This window comes from Artemia sp. Qi Xiang Cuo, chromosome 1 (genome assembly GCF_049724085.1).
Source record: "Artemia sp. Qi Xiang Cuo chromosome 1, ASM4972408v1, whole genome shotgun sequence".
NCBI lineage: Eukaryota > Metazoa > Arthropoda > Branchiopoda > Anostraca > Artemiidae > Artemia > Artemia sp. Qi Xiang Cuo.
This window is the reverse complement of record NC_142794.1, coordinates 59,322,712-59,340,778: the sequence shown is the minus strand read 5'-3', so window position 1 is coordinate 59,340,778 and position 18,067 is coordinate 59,322,712. Positions and strand designations below refer to the sequence as shown.

Below are 18,067 nucleotides of genomic sequence, written 5' to 3'. Positions count from 1 at the left end.
CATTATTAAAATACTCCATCTTCACTTTTTTTAATGATACGACTTATGTGTTTGTCGTTCCACCGCGTAGAAAAATAATGATTTAATGCATGCAATAAACAAGATAGTGTCGATAACCATCCATAAAGTACCAGTGGTAAAGCCGCATCATGTCTCTGATCAAGCATAGAGTACAATTGTTAGAGCTGTAGGAATATTTTATGTCATTTTAATATACGTAAAAAAAAGTTGAATAATTTCGAAGTCCAAAAAAAAAATTTCGTCCAATAAAAAAGTGCTACTACAAACATTATTTTTCTAATAGTAAAGGTCATGACTATCATGTCTATACCATTCTCATTTTGAGTTTGGAAAATATTAAATGTGATTTTTTTTTTCGTTTCAAGTATGTTTCATCTCATTCGAAGACATGTAAAAAAAAGTTGAAAAAAACATGCTACAAAAATAATAAAAGAAGTGAAAAAAAATTAAAAAAAAAATGGGGGGAGGGGGCCAAAAAGTTGGAGGGGAGGGGGGCGCTCTTCGAGTTTGGGGATAGGGGACCTTTGGGGGGTTGAGGTCTCTGCTGGTTAGGGTCGTTTGTGGTTATGATACTTGATGGTTCGTAATCACATAAACCATAATACATTATTTTCAATGATTTATAAGGTTTTTTATTAATTTAAATATTAAAATTATTTTATTTCCATCTACATCGCTCTTAGTATCAACTTTTTAGCACACTAAAACGCTAGACTCTATTTTAAACTGACAACACTGTTCAAACGCCACTTGTGTATTATACAGAACACATTGAAGAAGTAAAGCTAGGTCAAGTCATAAGACCATTTTATCATCGTTAACCATTTCCATAGATTGATATTGTTCCAAATTTATGATAAATAAGGTATGAGTTAACATGCTCTTCAGGGTTACCTTAACTGCTTATCACTTTAACCCTTTTTCTCCATCTTCATACGATCCAATCACTAATCAGAATCATTCACGCTCCTATTATTCAAACATTAATTAATATCGTTCATAGAGTCCAATTCGCGAATCCCTTATCCCTTTTTGAAAATGTCAATCAAACAATTCCAATTGTATCATCCAATTTTTTAATTAGCAACAACAGATTAATAACAAACTACTCTCGAGTTAAGGCCATTGTCCAAAAAATCAGAAAAACCAGTCTGATTGTCTTATACAATCTCGACTATAGTTTCAAAACGTGTTTGACCACTTTATAGGTAAAGGATTGCTCGCTTTTTACAATGTGCACGTGAAACCACACTGTATATTCTTGTCCCTTTGAAATCAGCATATAGGTTACTACTGATTTCCTCCTTATTCGAAAATCAGACAAATTTTCTCAGGATCGTTTTTGATCGGTAACACTAAACTTAATGAAACTTCTATATTTGGAATCAGCATAGGAAGCTACTTATTTTGATGTACCTATTGGTATAAAAATTCCGTTTTTAGAGTTTTGGTTACTATTGAGCTGTGGCGCTCCTTACTTACAGTTCATTACCACGAACAGTTTAATTTTCATCTAATTATTTAGTATGCTTATTTGTATCAGTTTTGCGGCTGAGGCGTTTACCCCCCCCCCCCCCCTGGAAAATAACCCCGTCTCCCCGCTGCTGGTTGGTTTCCAATCACTTTCGACTTATAAAAAAAGGACTAGAACTCTCAACTGCTGATCGAATGAGCATCCTCAGAAGTTTCTACGACCATGAGGCGAGGATGAGGAAGTGGCAGCCCCCCTCCTATACGAATACATTCTGCTCGTTTTGGGGTTCAATGTTACTCTTTACTTTCATAATAACGGCGTAGATCAGAAATATTCACAAAAATCAAGAGGGATTAAATATCAAGTTCATATTTTTGATGCGTTTTTTAAAGTATTTTCGTCCCCCAACAAAAAAAAGTCCTGAATACGGCCCTGGGGATTTAAAATCAATTTTTACCCGTTGTTTTCTGTATCTGTTAAACATTGAATGGGCACCGGCAAGGGTAACAGGGGGGCTATGGCCCTCCTGGAAATTTGGGACTATAAGGTAATTATTAGGAAACCAAAGGAAAGAAATCAGAATAGGAAAAAACCATAGAAAAAAATGTTTGTTGTCCCATTGTTGGCTGCCTACCAATAGATTTTGACCCATAATAAGGAAAATATAAGTTCTAATTTGTGGCTGAGTAATCCCTAACCAGTTTTCCACAAACATTTTTTCTATATGATTTGGAGAAAAAAAAATGTTTGTCATAGTAATGAATGGTAAGTAAATTACGATCCTTGTCAATAACGAAAGTATAACAGCCTAACTATTGATAACATTCAGTCAAATAATCAGCTTTTTATGGTGATTTTAAATCTGTATTTGTTAATTAGTAATTAGCGCAGTTATTAGAACACAAGAAAGTTCGTATAATTATAGAAAGCACAAGGAAAACAACTTAATAAGGGACAATTTCAATAAGAATATGCCGTCAACTTTTGCTTGCATTGCAATTTGCAAGAGTACCCATGAGCTGATATATGAAGCCACTATAATCACAAAATGTTTCCCCTGAACGGAATGCTAAGAATTTCTGTATTTTCCCCCACGAACGGATACGTTTTTTGTATTTTATTATCATTTTTTTTTCTTGGAGTGATCGTATTTGTCACTTTGAAAAAAAAGTATGTTTTACAGTTATGAAGTATAAAGGTGTCTAATATATTGGCCTTTGGCATTCAAAACTAAATTAAAAATATTTAATTACAAACTTTTATTTGATTTCTTAATCTCAGCTTTGATGTTTTACTTTGAACAAACCGCTTAGATAATGTGTTACTTTTTATAAATACTGAGTCTAAAGGCATTATATATTTTGTTGCTTGATTACCAAGTTTAAAACTGTCGATATTGTTAAAAAATATCCGTCCAACGCTTCGGCATTGCTCAACAGAACTTAATGCTGGGAGTTCGTATCTCAGTTTTTGTAATTAGGCTATCGTTTTCTGTATGTTTTGTAACTACTTACTTTTTTCATTTTTAAATACTTTGACTTTAATTGACATACTTGTTCCATTGCCTTTAGAAAATTGTTTGTCTCTAAGCTTCATTAAATAAAGAAAACAAAACAAGTTTTTTCAACTGAACTTAAGGAGCAACATTAAAACTTAAAACGAACAGAAATTATTACGTATATGAGGAGGGTTGCCTCCCTCCTCAGCACCTCGCTCTTGAAGCCACAGTCTTTTGGCACTTTAAATAAAGTTACTTATTGTTCTAATTAAGCGACCCTTATGTTTTAGGAATTGTTTTTAAAGAATTTGGACAACATTTGAACTTTAGTGCAATGAGTCAGATGTTGAAGAGAGGGTAACATTCCTCATATGCGTAATAACTTCTATTCGTTTTCGGTTTTGATGCTACTCCTTACTTTCAGTTGAAAAAACTTGTTTTTTTTATTTTTGATCGTTTTTTAAATAAAAAAAACGAGTAGCTTCTGATGGGTAAGATTAAACTTAATGAAACTAATATACTCGGAATCAGCATAATAAGTCAATTCTTTCGATATTTCTATTGGTATCAAAATTTCGTTTTTTAGAGTTTTGGTTATTATTGAGCCAGGTTGCAGAAGTTACAGTTCATTACCGCGAACTGTTCGATTACCCGTGAAAATCCAAACAAATATAATTGAAATGTTGATCGTTTTTTGTGCGTCACCAAAAGTATTGTATTTATAAAACTTTACACTTTCATGAAATGTAATTAAACAAATAGAAAGGTTTTTCAACTAAAGTAAGGAGCAAGTTTAAAACTTAAAAATATATATATAAATTACTTTGTATATAAGGGGACAGTCCCTTTTCGACACCTTGCTCATTAAAAACTAGTTTTTTTAGTGCTTTGAAATTTTTTTTTGCCAATTGTAAATTTTCTTAAAAAATTTCGAAATAAGCCAAACTTCACAGTAAAGAGTAAGGAGGAGACAGCCCCCTTCGTACAAAGAAGCAAAAAGTTTTGTCAGTAGTTTTGTGCATTTTGGACCCCCCCTGGCCCTTTGTCTCACAGATATAAGTTATATGGCATTCTGGGAAACAATTTGACCGTTGTTTTTAAGGCTCATGTCTCAAGCTGATATTGGTTGTGCAGTAGAGTCCTCTCGGTCCTGGAATTTACAGATGTAAATTTCAAGCCTCTGCATAATCTGAGAAGCGGTACCTTTTTTTTCGTTTTAAGTTTTGATCTTCCTATTTATTTCCACCAGAAACACATCTCTTTATTTTTTGTCTGCCACTTTGAAGTGCTTCTTCTATCGGCCTTTCCTCGCTTTTTTAGTCACTGGAGTAAAAAAAAATCGCAAAAGTAAATGTCAAACAACTCGACAAGTAGAGTTTCAAATGGTTTCAAGCTTCGACTTCCAAATGTTTTTTTTTTTGGAAATAGACTATTGAATTGTCCTGGTACTAACTAAAGTGAAAACATCGTGCTAAAACAATTATGCAAACCTGGTCTTAGTGCTTTCTTTTACTTTCTATTTTTTCGTAAATAACATTGCCGTTCTCGGAACAAAAAATAAATCTACATGACGCTTAATTGGAAAGTAAATCCGTCTAGTCCCATATGCCGATGCCTATTTGTTTCATAAAGTGTTGTAAAGTCCTTCCACTATTTAAAACTACCACCAAAGAGACTATATGACACAAGGCCTTTTTCCGCCGTCCAATTAAAACTATTAGCTAACATTGTTAGAGAATATCTATAGCAAATCGAATACTTTTTAGAGAAAATTATTGGAATAATTTATTTCTGTTAGCTAACTATTGTGTTTCCGCCATTCAAACAAGTACCTTTTAGCTAACATTATTATCCAACAGATGGACAGCGGGGGGAAATCCCAGTATTCTTACTTGCTATTATTATTATTATATATTGAAAACCCGTCTTTGTACCAGTGGCGGATCCAGGGGGCGAGGGGAGCGCGCCCCCCTAGCGTAGTCTATAGTAGTGTAATTTTCTTAATTAACTCAAGCTTGCGTTAATTAAACTTGCTCCTAACGCAAGTTTATCGGATCTACCAATTTTGCGCCCCCCCCTCTAATTTTTTTTATCGGATCAACCTATTTTGCCTCCCCCCCCCCCCTAAAAAAAACCTGGATCCGCCCCTGCTTTGTACAAAAAGAAAATGACGGAACACTACAAAGTATATACTAAAATATAGTGAAATAAATCTACTGCACCAGCTAAATTATTTTCTTTCTTTTCAGTTGTTAAGTCCAGATTCATTTTGCCCTCGCTACAATCAGATGCTTATTGAATTGGACAATTTACCTGAAATCAAGAGATTCAATGAAGAGCATATGGAATTGTATAGATATCTAACAGAACAATCAGGGAAACAAATTAATAATGCAAAGGATGCTGAATATATTTATGATACGCTTTTTATAGAGGTAGGAATCGTTCAGTGCTCTTTAAATAAAGTCTACACCAGGCTAATCGCCTAATCTCATCAAATCATGAGTTTGACAACCTGGTAAATAGCGAGTGATTTTTTTTTGTAATGCAATTGTAAAGTGCCATAAGACACCTAAAATGGCGCTTTAGGTGCCATTTTTGATGTTAAAAGAGTGTGGGCAATAGAATGAATACCATTAAAATTCACATGGTTAATAACTCCTGGAGGTTTACAATCTCTCTTTTCATATACTCCCAATCCCATAAGCAAGTGAAAAAGAAAAAAAGCGGGGCTTAAAAAAACGCCTAGTAAAAAAAATCATTTAAAATTGATTAACGAAAAATAACTTTTTTGATGTTTATCTTCCTAGTTTTTTTTTATCGATAATTCCAGCAGATTGCAATGAAAAGGGCAGGATTAGAATCATCAAAATCTTTGACCAGACGTTTATAATGCCCAGCTTGCAAATTTCTGCCCCACCCTCATCTTAAAAATGCATCTTCTTGCGTTCGAAACAAGGGAGTATCCAAGATTCTTGGTGGGGGGGGGGCACAATAAAAACTTTAAAAAATCCATCAAAAATTTGTTTTTATTACAATTTTGTTACGTTTTTACGAGTTGGGCAAAAATTTCGGGGGGGGGGGGTCAAACCCAGTACTCCCGCTCCCCTTCTGGATACGGCCTTGTTTCAAAACTATTGTTTAAGTACAATACAAACAAGTCATGTGTGCACTCTCATGGAAGGCAGCCAATATAGCCACTTTAAATAGAGAGGGATTTAGGGGAAGGCTCACCTTGGGGGGGGGACACTGCGACTAGTTTATTAGTAATAGTAGCTGTGTGAGGCCGAATACTTTTTCCTGTTTTTTTTTACATTAAGTAGGTAAACTTAAATCATTTCTTAAAATAACATTTTTTACATTATCTGAAGTGCTTTAGAATTCGGTCAATTGTAAACCGTGCATTCAATGACAAAAAATATTGGACAAATGTAAAAAATAAGAAAGGGGGGAGATCATTCACTATCTTTCACTTCCAGGAGTTTCTGGTTGTAGAAAAGAGTATTAGCTTCTTTTGTTAAAGGTAGAAGTAGTAACTGAAACTTTATTATATTTAAAGTATAATAAACGCTATACAAATTTGAAAAAATAGCGCACTCGAATTGGCATGTGTGCTACAATTGTAACTTAACCCATAAAATTAAATTGAAAATTATTAATATTCAGCTAACAAGCTTCTACTTATAAATGCAAAGATAGCCAAGAAAACTAGTGAAATAAGAAAATTCCAACTACTTATTGCCCTAATAATGTCGAGTATATCATAAAGAAAACTGACAGATTAGTATTGTTACCTATCCTCTGAGGAAAAGAATTGAAAGGCGTTTCCTGTGTGTTCTAAATTAAATCTGGAACTGATTTTTCAAGCTTGCGAAACTAGGCCATCAGCATAAATTGCGTTATGAGTAGGAAGTTGTATGCAAAAAAGCTCAAGAAATTATCTGATACCATTCAACTAAAATCCTAACATTTACACTTAGTCATTTAAACTTGTATTTTCTTGTCCTTCATCAGTTGAGAGAGACATGCTTTTGCTCGGATCCATACAAGGTTCTATTTAGAGGAGACTCTCCCTCCCCTTTTTTTAACAATAGAGAATCTTCATGTAGCTTCAGCTGAACTTACATGTTAATAAAGTAGCGTTAAATAGTGTGCTAGAAATAGGGTTCCCAAGCTGTCTAAAGCCTGAGTGAAGGCCCTGAGTCCCTGAGCCTTTGGCCCTGAGTGAATTAAAAATAAAGAAAATGATACCCCCTTGCCTGTATACCTCAACGTTGATTTAAAACATAATATTGGAACTTGAAGTATTTACAATATTTTGAAGTCCAAAATTCCAGCAGTAAATTGTACATTATTTTTCTTCAGTTTTACGACTTAAAAAGTCATGTCCAATTTCAATGCTTAAAATAAAGCAAAAACTTGTTTTAGAACAGCTTTTTAATATTTAACTAAGCAATTTGCTTCATCTTTCACAAAATTATATGCATTGATGTGTAAGTGCGCAGCAGCTATTATGAAGCAGGGGGGGGTAGATGCTCCAAAGGATTTGTTTTAATTCCAGACATCCTAACTATCATTAAGCCCTCAGATAAATACAGAACTCCACTTCCTTACAAGTTCTAGGGAAGGGGGGGAGGTTAGAAATTGATATATAAACCCTCTTGTTTTCCGAGAATATTTCTTGTTTACGCCTTTATTATGAAATTAAAGAGTTATATCATATCCTAGAATGAGTAAAGTTTATTCCGTATAAGAGGGGGACTGCCCTCTCTCTCCTCAGCCCCCTTGTGGTCGTAGAAACTTCGGAGAAAACTAATTCGGATCGCGAATTTAGAATTTTCATATATTTTTTTAATCCCTCTTGATTTTTGGGAATATTTCTTATCAAATCCTAGAATGAGTAAAGTTTATTCCGTATAAGAGGGGGACTGCCCTCTCTCTCCTCAGCCCCCTTGTGGTCGTAGAAACTTTGGAGAAAACTAATTCGGATCGCGAATTTAGAATTTTCATATATTTTTTTAATCCCTCTTGATTTTTGGGAATATTTCTTATCAAATCCTAGAATGAGTAAAGTTTATTCCGTATAAGAGGGGGACTGCCCTCTCTCTCCTCAGCCCCCTTGTGGTCGTAGAAACTTCGGAGAAAACTAATTCGGATCGCGAATTTAGAATTTTCATATATTTTTTTAAGGTCAAAAATGATTGGAGAGCAACCAATTACTGTCCTAGAACTTTTTTTGGGGAGCCGGTGTTTATGCCCGCCCCCCCCACCCCGTAAAAAGAGGAAGGGGGCTAGTTGCCCTCCATTCTGGTTTAAAAAAATCTCCATTCTGTTGGTCACTTAAAAATGCACTTAAACTTTTAATTTTTGTTCGAATGAACCCTCTTCCGATCTTGTAGAACCCCTGGTTTCATACGATCGTGCCTGGGGAAAACTTATTGTAAGTTTCTTCTTTTTTATTTAGATAAATACAGAACTAATTCTAAGGGTGAGACGGAGTGAGGGTGGATGTAGAAATGGGTATAATAATCCCAAAAGTAGTACCCAGGACTTTTGGTTGGGGGATTATTTTTCCCGGGGGGGGGGCACAAAAACTTTAAAAACGTGAAATTCATATTTAATCCCTCTTGATTTCTGGGAATATTTCTAGTCTACGCTGTTATTGTAAAAGTAAGGAGTAACCTTAAACCCCAGTAAGGAGTAACCTTAAACCCCAGAATGAGCAGAATGTATTCCGTATACGAGGGGTACAGCCCCTTCCTCATCTCTGCCTCGTGGTCGGAGACACCTAGGAGGATGTTTATTCGACGGAAATTGAGAGTTCTAGTCCTTTTTTATACGCCGAAAGTGATTTGAGACCAACCAGCCGCGTGGGGTATTTTCTGGGGGAGGGGACAAACGCCGGTTCCCCTTTTGTTACCCCTTAGGACATCTGATCGATGTCCCTATGATGGAGGTACCTATTTTGTACTAGTAGAGTACTAGGTACTATTTCCAGGAGCTTATGTTCCTTCCTATGCTATTCCAGGAGCTTATGCTCCTTCCTATGCTATTCCAAGAGCTTATGTTCCTTCCTATGCTATTCCAGGAGCTTATGTTCCTTCCTATAATATTCCAGGAGCTTATGTTCCTTCCTATGCTATTCCAGGAGCTTATGTTCCTTCCTATGCTATTCCAGGAGCTTATGTTCCTTCCTATGCTATTCCAAGAGCTTATGTTCTTGGCACCTTTTCAGAGCATGTACTTATGGATTCTACGACTTTATGTTCCTTGGCACCTTTTCCAAACGAGCGGGGATTCCCCACTGGTCCGGTTTTAACTCGAGAGTAGTTTGATTAAGAATGTAACATGTCTAGAATTGTTTGATTGACATTTGCAAAAAGGGGTAAGGGATTTGCGGATTGGAGTGTAACTCGAGAGTAGTTTGTTATTAAAAAATTGGATGCTACAATCAGAATTGTTTGATTGACATTTGAAAAAGGGGTAAGGGATTTGCGAATTGGATTGTATGAAGGTGGAAAAAAAAGAAAATAAAAGGGTTAAACTAATTATCAGTTAAGGTAACCCCTCAGGGTTTTTAACTCAGGCAATTTCTTATAAATTTGAGACAAGATCAATCTATGAAAATGGCTAATGATGATAGAATGACATTGTGAGTTGACCTAGCTTTATTTCTTCGATGTGTACTGCATAATACACAAGTGATGTTTGAGCAGTATTGTCAGTTTAAAATATGGTCTAACGTTACAGTATACTAAAAAGTTGATACTAAGAGAGATTTAGATAGCAGGAAATGAATTTTAAAAAAGAAAATCAGAACAATCCATAGAAATCCTTAAAGATCAAGTAGTAAGGTGTATGTGAGTACGAACCATCAAGGATCATAAGCACCAATGGCCCTAACCACCAGGGACTTCAACCCTCCATAGGTCCCCTATCCCCAAACTCGAAGGGCGCCCCCTCCCCTCCAACTTTTGCCCCCGTCCCCCGATTTTTTTTTCTTTTATTTTTGGCAATTGACATTTTTTCTGATAACAAGTATCATTCATTACGATCGTAGCTTTCAAATGTGAAACTTAAGTCCATTTTTGGATCGAAAAATAAAACTATTTCCGTAAAATCTGAGCTAATAAGGGTTTTTGACCGTAAACTCTAGTTTTTTTTTTTTAAGAAAATTATGGAAAATACAATTGTCTAGTTCAAATTTGAAACTTAAGTCAATTTTTGGATCGAAAAATAAAATTATTTCCGTAAACTCTGAGCTAATAAGGGTTTTTGACCGTAAACTCTAGTTTTTTGTAAGAAAATTATGGAAAACACAATTCTCTGGTTCAAATGTGAAACTTAAGTCCATTTATGGATCGAAAAATAAAACCAGTTCCGTAAAATCTGAGCTAATGAGGGTTTTTGACCGTAAACTCTAGTTTTTTGTACGAAAATTATGGAAAATACAATTATTTGCTTCAAATGTCAAACTTAATTCAATTTATGGATCGAAAAATAAAACTATTTCCGTAAAATCTGAGCTTATAAGGGTTTTGACCGTAAACTATAGTTTTTTTGTAAGAAAATTATGGAAAATACACGTCGCTGGTTCAAATTTGAAACTTAAGTCCTTTTTTTAGCATTGAAAAATAAAACTATTTCTGTAAAATCTGAGTTAATAAGGGTTTTTGACCGTACACTCCAGTTTTTGTAAGAAAATTATGGAAAATACAATTCTCTGATTCAAATGTGAATCTTAAGTCCATTTTTGGATCGAAAAATAAAAATATTTCCGTAAAATCTGAGCTAATAAGGGTTTTTGACCGTAAACTCTAGTTTTTTTTTGTAAGAAAATTATAGAAAATACAATTCTCTGGTTCAAATGTGAAACTTAAGTCCATTTTTGAATCGAAAAATAGAACTATTTCCGTAAAATCTGAGCTAATAAGGGTTTTTAACTGTAAACTCTAGTTTTTTGTAAGAAAATTATGGAAAATACAATTCACTGATTCAAATGTGAGACTTAAGTCCATTTTTGGATCGAAAAATAAAACTAGTTCCGTAAAATCTGAGCTAATGAGGGTTTTTGACCGAAAACTCTAGTTTTTTTTACTAAAATTATGGAAAATACAATTAATTGTTTCAAATGTCAAACTTAACTTCATTTATGGATCTGAAAATAAAAATGTTTACGTAAAATCTGATCTAATTAGTGTTTTTGAAAGTAAACTATAGTTTTTTGTAAGAAAATTATGCAAAATACAATTCTCTGGTTCCAATTTTAAACTGAATTCCATTTGAATCGAAAAATAAACAATTACTGTAAAATCTGAGCTAATCAGGGTTTTTGACCATAAAATCTAGTTTTTTGTAGGACAATTATGGAAAATACAATTCTCTGATTCAAATGTGAAACTTAAGTCCATTTTAGGATCGAAAAATAAAACTATTACTTTAAAATCTGAGTTAATAAGGGTTTTTGACCGTAAACTCTAGTTTTTTGTAAGAAAATTATGGAAAATACAATTCCCTGATTCAAATGTGAATCTTAAGCCCATTTTTGGATCGAAAAATAAAACTATTTCCGTAAAATCTGAGCTAATAAGGGTTTTTGACCGTAAACTCTAGTTTTTTGTAAGAAAATTATGGAAAATACAATTCTCTGGTTCAAATGTGAAACTTAAGTCCATTTATGGATCGAAAAATAAAACTATTTCCGTAAAATCTGAGCTAATTAGGGGTTTTGACCGCAAAGTATAGTTTTTTGTAAGAAAATTATGGAAAATACAATTCTCTGGTTCAAATATGAAACTTAAGTCCTTTTTTTAGATCAAAAAATAAAACTATTTCCGTAAAATCTGAGTTAATAAGGGTTTTTGACTGTAAACTCTAGTTTTTTGTAAGAAAATTATGGAAAATACAATTCGGCTCATAGGTGAAACTTAAATCCATTTTTCGTTAAGTCTCAGAGTGAATAAATTCGTTATCAACATCCTTTGTCAGATACATAAAAAAAATTGACAAAATCTAAATTTCAGAATGAATAAATGCTTTAACAACATCCTTTATCGGATATGTCGGATAAAATTTACAAAATATAAGCATCAGAGTGACTAAATTATTTTCTTATCAACATCCACTGCCAGATAAATCGAATAAAATTGATAAAATATAAGTGTTAGAGTGAATAAATTTTTTTTATCAACATCCTTTGGCAAATACATCGGATAAAATTGACAAAATCTAAATTTCAAAATGAATAAATTCATTATCAACATCCTTTGTCGGATATGTCGGATAAAATTGACAAAATCTAAGTATCAGAGTGAATATATTTTTTTTTTAACTAAATTTTTTTTTGGACTTCGAAATTATTCAACTTTTTTTTAAATCTCTAAATCATATCAGAAAAATATAATGACACTTTTGATTTAAATTTTAAAATATATTATTGTGCATACCCATACTCCTATTGATGAGGACTGATGGTTCTAATTCAATATTTTTTTGATGAAAGCAAACTACTTTTTTTAAATAATTTTTTTTTGGACTTCTAAATTATTCAACTTTTTTTTTACATCTCTAAATCATATCAGAAAAATATAATGACACTTTTGATTTAAATTTTAAAATATATTCTTGTGCATACCCATACTCCTATTGATGAGGACTGATGGTTCCAATTCAATATTTTTTTCATGAAAGCAAACAATGTTTTTCTAACTAATTTTTTATTGGACTTCTAAATTATTAAACTTTTTTTTACATCTCTAAATCATATGAGAAAAATAGAGTGGTACTTTTGATTTAAATTTTAAAATACATTCTTATGCATACACATACTCCTACTGATGAGGACTGATGGTTCTAATTCTATGTTTTTTTAGTGAAAACAAACTATTTTTTTAACAAATTTTTTTTTTGGACTTCGAAATTATTCAACTTTTTTTTACATCTCTAAATCATATTAGAAAAAAAGAGTGGTACTTTTGATTTAAATTTTTAAATATATTCTTGTGCATACCCATACTCCTATTGATGAGGACTGATGGTTCTAATTCAATATTTTTTTCATGAAAGCAAACTATTTTTTTTTAAATAAATTTTTTTTTGACTTCGAAATTATTCAACTTTTTTTTTACATCTATAAATCATATTAGAAAAATAGAATGACACTTTTGATTTGAATTTTTAAATATATTCTTGTGCATACCCATACTCCTATTGATGAGGACTGATGGTTCTAATTCAAAATGTTTTTCATGAAAACAAACTATTTTTTTAATAATTTTTTTTCGAATTCGAAATTATTCAACTTTTTTTTTACATCTCTAAATCATATCAGAAAAATAGAATGACACTCTTGATTTAAATTTTTAAATATATTCTTGTGCATACCTATACTCCTATTGATGAGGAGTGATGGTTCTAATTCAATATTTTTTTCATAAAAAACAAACTATTTTTTTTTGGACTTTGAAATTATTCAACTTTATTTATTTTTTTTATTTATTTTTTTGCATGTATCTTAAAATGACATAAAATATCCTTATGACTATAAACATTGTGCTCTATGTCTTCTCAGAGACACAATGTAGGTTTCCCACTTGTATTATGTCACCGGTTATCAACACTACCTACTCTATTGCATGTACTAAATCAGCATTTTTTACACAGTGGAATAATGAAAACATAACTAATATCTATAAAAAGTGAAGATGATGCATTTTGAGAAAGTGTGTTCACATGATAGTGTTATTGTAGCATTGAATGCTGACAAGGAGAAGTATTTAAACTATGAAACAAGTACAAGTGGTAGCACTATCGGAAACGTATGCTTGCATTGTCATGACAGTAAGGAATTAAATTTCTTTGGAGTACCAACAAATTAAACTCTTATGATGATAGATATGCGAGATTGAGATTTCCGGAGATGATTGCACTCAAAGAGAATTCCAACAAAAAAATAATCGTTGATAAAGAGGGGTATCTTCTTGCTAGTGCTTGTGGTAACATGTTACCCAGTGTTAAACCATATCGTCAGCTTTAGGGTATTAGCATTCAACGGAAGGTAAAAAAAAGAAATGCCTTCTCTTATACTAATATCATAAACCATATCTTGTCTACTTGTTGAAAATGTTACCAGTTTAAAAATAGTGTGATAATAGACAGTGAAATTGCTAGAAAATTTAAAAGGGCATTGGCAGAAAATATTATTAAGGAATATAAAGATGAATCGATGAAAAATAATGTACCAGCAAACGTTACTGCCATTGATCAAACAGTCAATGAACCAAATAAAACCAAAGACGGAAAGCATATTGAGCCTGTTGATGACACAACATACGAATTGTGTATGAGTCAAAATGGAATAATGATTATTCTACTGATTACGAACTAAGAGAAGACAATAGCTACAATATCAAGAGAGAACATGGTGAACTATTTTATGGAACAGATTCAAAATGTCCAAAGTTGTTCATTGATATTAATAATGTATAATAATATATATTTTTTGTATTAATATTCTACATGGCATTATTTCATTAAAAATATATTATGCATTACATTGTTATGTTTTCATTATTTTTAGAGTAAGCTAGCATATCAAACGTTCAGAATGTCTAATAAAACATCAGAGATGTAAGAAAAGGAATTTGCATACATCTATTGTCTGACACATGGGATAACATTGACAAAATCTTGGTATCAGAATGAATAAATTATTTATCAACATCCGTTGTTGGATATGTCATTATGAAAAAATTGTAAGTAAGTAAGTAACAAACTCTTTCTTGAATTCACCTCTTGGATACACAACACAGAAATTTAATCAAGGAAATTATGAAAAAAAATTGTAAGTAAGTAACAAATTCTTTCTTGAAGTCACTTCTTGGATACACAATGCAGAAATTTCATTTAAGAAATTATCAAAAAATTGTAAGTAAGTAGAAAATTCTTGAATTCGCCTCCTGGATAAATGAAAAAGACATTTCATTCAATGAATTATGACAAAATTCTAAGTAAGTAACAAACTCTTTATCGTTTTCACGTCTTAGATACACAATGCAGAAATTTCATTCTAGAAATTATAAAAAAATTCTAAGAACGTAAAAATCTCTTTCATGAAACCCCCTCTTGGATACACAATACAGAAGTTTCATTCAAGAAAATATGACAAAATTTGTAAGTAAGTAACACACTCTTTCTTGAAGTCACCTCTTGGATACACAATACAGATACTTCATTCAAGAAATTATGAAAAATCGCAAGTAAGTAACAAACTCTTTCTTGAATTTGCCATTTGGATGCACAATACAGAAATTTAATTCAGGAAATTATGAAAAAAAAATGTAAGTAAGTAAGTAACAAACTCTATGCTTTTTCACCATCAATTGTCGGATATGTTGAATAAAATAAGCAAAGTCGACATAGCTCTATTTCATTTTTTAAAGTTAATTTAGACAAGGTTACTTGCGTGCGCGTAACCTCGTCTAAATTAACCTTAAAAAATGAAATAAAGCTGTGTCGACTTTGTTTATTTTATTCAACATATCCGACAATTGATGCTGAAAAAGCATAGTTTGTTAATTACTTACTTACTTACATTTTTTTTTTCCTAATTTCCTGAATTAAATTTCTGTATTGTGCATCCAAATGGCGAATTCAAGAAAGAGTTTGTTACTTACTTGCGATTTTTTCATAATTTCTTGAATGAAGTATCTGTATTGTGTATCCAAGAGGTGACCTCAAGAAAGAGTGTGTTACTTACTTACAAATATTTTCATATTTTCTTGAATGAAATTTCAGTATTGTGTATCCAAGAGAGGATTTCAAAAAAGAGAGTGTTACTTACTGAGAATTTTTTCATAATTTCTTGAATGAAATTTCTGCATCGTGTATCTAAGACGTGAAAACAATAAAGAGTTTGTTACTTACTTAGAATTTTGTCATAATTTCTTGAATGAAATGTCTTTTTTATTTATCCAGGAGGCGAATTCAAGAAAGAATTTGCTACTTACTTACAATTTTTGATTTTTCTTAAATGAAATTTCTGCATTGTGTATCCAAGAGGTGACTTCAAGAAAGAATTTGTTACTTACTTACAATTTTTTTTCATAATTTCCTTGATTAAATTTCTGTATTGTGTATCCAAGAGGTGAATTCAAGAAAGAGTTTGTTACTTACTTACTTACAATTTTTTCATAATGACATATCCAACAACGGATGTTGATAAATAATTTATTCATTCTGATACCAAGATTTTGTAAATCTTATCCCATGTGTCTGACAATAGATGTATGCAAATTCCTTTTCTTACATCTCCGATGTTTTATTAGACATTCTAAACGTTTGATATGCTAGCTTACTCTAAAAATAATGAAAACATAACAATGTACTGCATAATATATTTTTAATGAAATAATGCGATGTAGAATATGAATACAAAAAATATATATTATTATACATTATTCATATCCATGAACAACTTTGGACATTTTGAATCTGTTCCGTAAAATAGTTTACCATGTTTCACTCTTGATATTGTAGCTATTGTCTTCTCTTAGTTCGTAATCAGTAGAATAATCATTATTCCATTTTGACTCATACACAATTTTTATGGTGTGTCATCAACAGGCTCAATATGCTTTTCGTCTTTGGTATTATTTGGTTCATTGACTGTTTGATCAATGGCAGTAACGTTTGCTGGTACTTTGATTTTCATCGATTCATCTTTATATTCCTTAGTGATATTTTCTGCCAATACCCTTTTTATTTTTCTAGCAATTTCACTGTCTATTATCACACTATTTTTACACAGGTAACTGTTTCGGTACGTAGACAAGATTTGGCTTATGATATTAGTAGAAGAGTAGGCCTTTCTTTTTTTGACCTTCCGTTGAATGCTAATACCCGAAAGCTGACTATATGGTTTAACACTGGGTAGCATGTTACCACAAGCACTAGCAAGAAGATGCCCCTCTTTATCAACTATTAGTTTTATGTTGGCATTCTCTTTGAGTGCGATCATCTCCAGAGATCTCAAACTCGTATATCCACCATCATAAGAGTTGAATTTTTTTGGTACTCCAAAGAAATTAAATTCCTTACTGTCATAACAATGCACGCATACATTTCCAATAGTGCTACCACTTGTACTTGTTTCATAGTTTGAATACTTCTCCTTGTCAGCATCCAATGCTACAATAACACTATCATGTGAACGCACTTTACTAAAATGCTTCATCTTCACTTTTTAGAGATATTAGTTATGTGTTTATCTTTCCACTGTGTAAAAAATACTGATTTTATGCATGCAATAAACTAGACAGTGTCGAAAACCGGCCATAGAGTAACAGTGGGAAAGCCGCATCGTGTCTCTGAACAAGCATAGAGTACAATTGTTAGAGCCGTAAGCATATTTTGTCATTTTAAGATACGTGCAAAAAAAAAAAATTGAATAATTTCGAAGTAAAAAAAAAATAGTTTGTTTTCTTATGAAAAAAATATTGAATTAGAACCATCACTCCTCATCAATAGGAGTATGGGTATGCACAAGAATATATTTAATAATCTAAATCAAAAGTGTCATTATATTTTTCTGATATGATTTATAGATGTAAAAAAAAAGTTGAATAATTTCGAAGTCCAAAAAAAATTTAGTTAAAAAAAAATAGTTTGCTTTCTTGAAAAAAATATTGAATTAGAACCATCAGTTCTCATCAATAGAAGTATGGGTATGAACAAGAATATATTTAAAAATTTACATAAAAAGTGCAATTATATTTTTATGATATGATTTAGAGATGTAAAAAAAAAAGTTGAATAATTTGGAAGTCCAAAAAAAAATTTGTTAAAAAAATAGTTAGTTTTCATGAAAAAAATATTGAATTAGAACCATCAGTCCTCATCAATGGGAGTATGGGTATGCACAAGAATATATTTTAAAATTTAAATCAAAAGTGTCATTCTATTTTTCTGATATGATTTAGAGATGTAAAAAAAAGAAAGTTGAATAATTTCGAAGTAAAAAAAAATTTTTTGCTTTCATGAAAAAAATATTGAATTAGAACCATCAGTTCTCATCA

The 18,067-nt window shown here is 31.9% G+C and overlaps 1 protein-coding gene across 1 annotated transcript in view; it reads left to right on the top strand.

The window, feature by feature from the left end:
- The window catches only part of LOC148956535 (prostatic acid phosphatase-like), a 63,279-nt gene that overhangs the window by 24,704 nt on the left and 20,508 nt on the right, over positions 1-18,067 (top strand). The window contains exon 4 of the mRNA XM_089095778.1: positions 5,243-5,428. Coding sequence (XP_088951904.1) covers positions 5,243-5,428 — 186 coding nt within the window. The remainder of the gene's footprint in view (positions 1-5,242; positions 5,429-18,067) is intronic.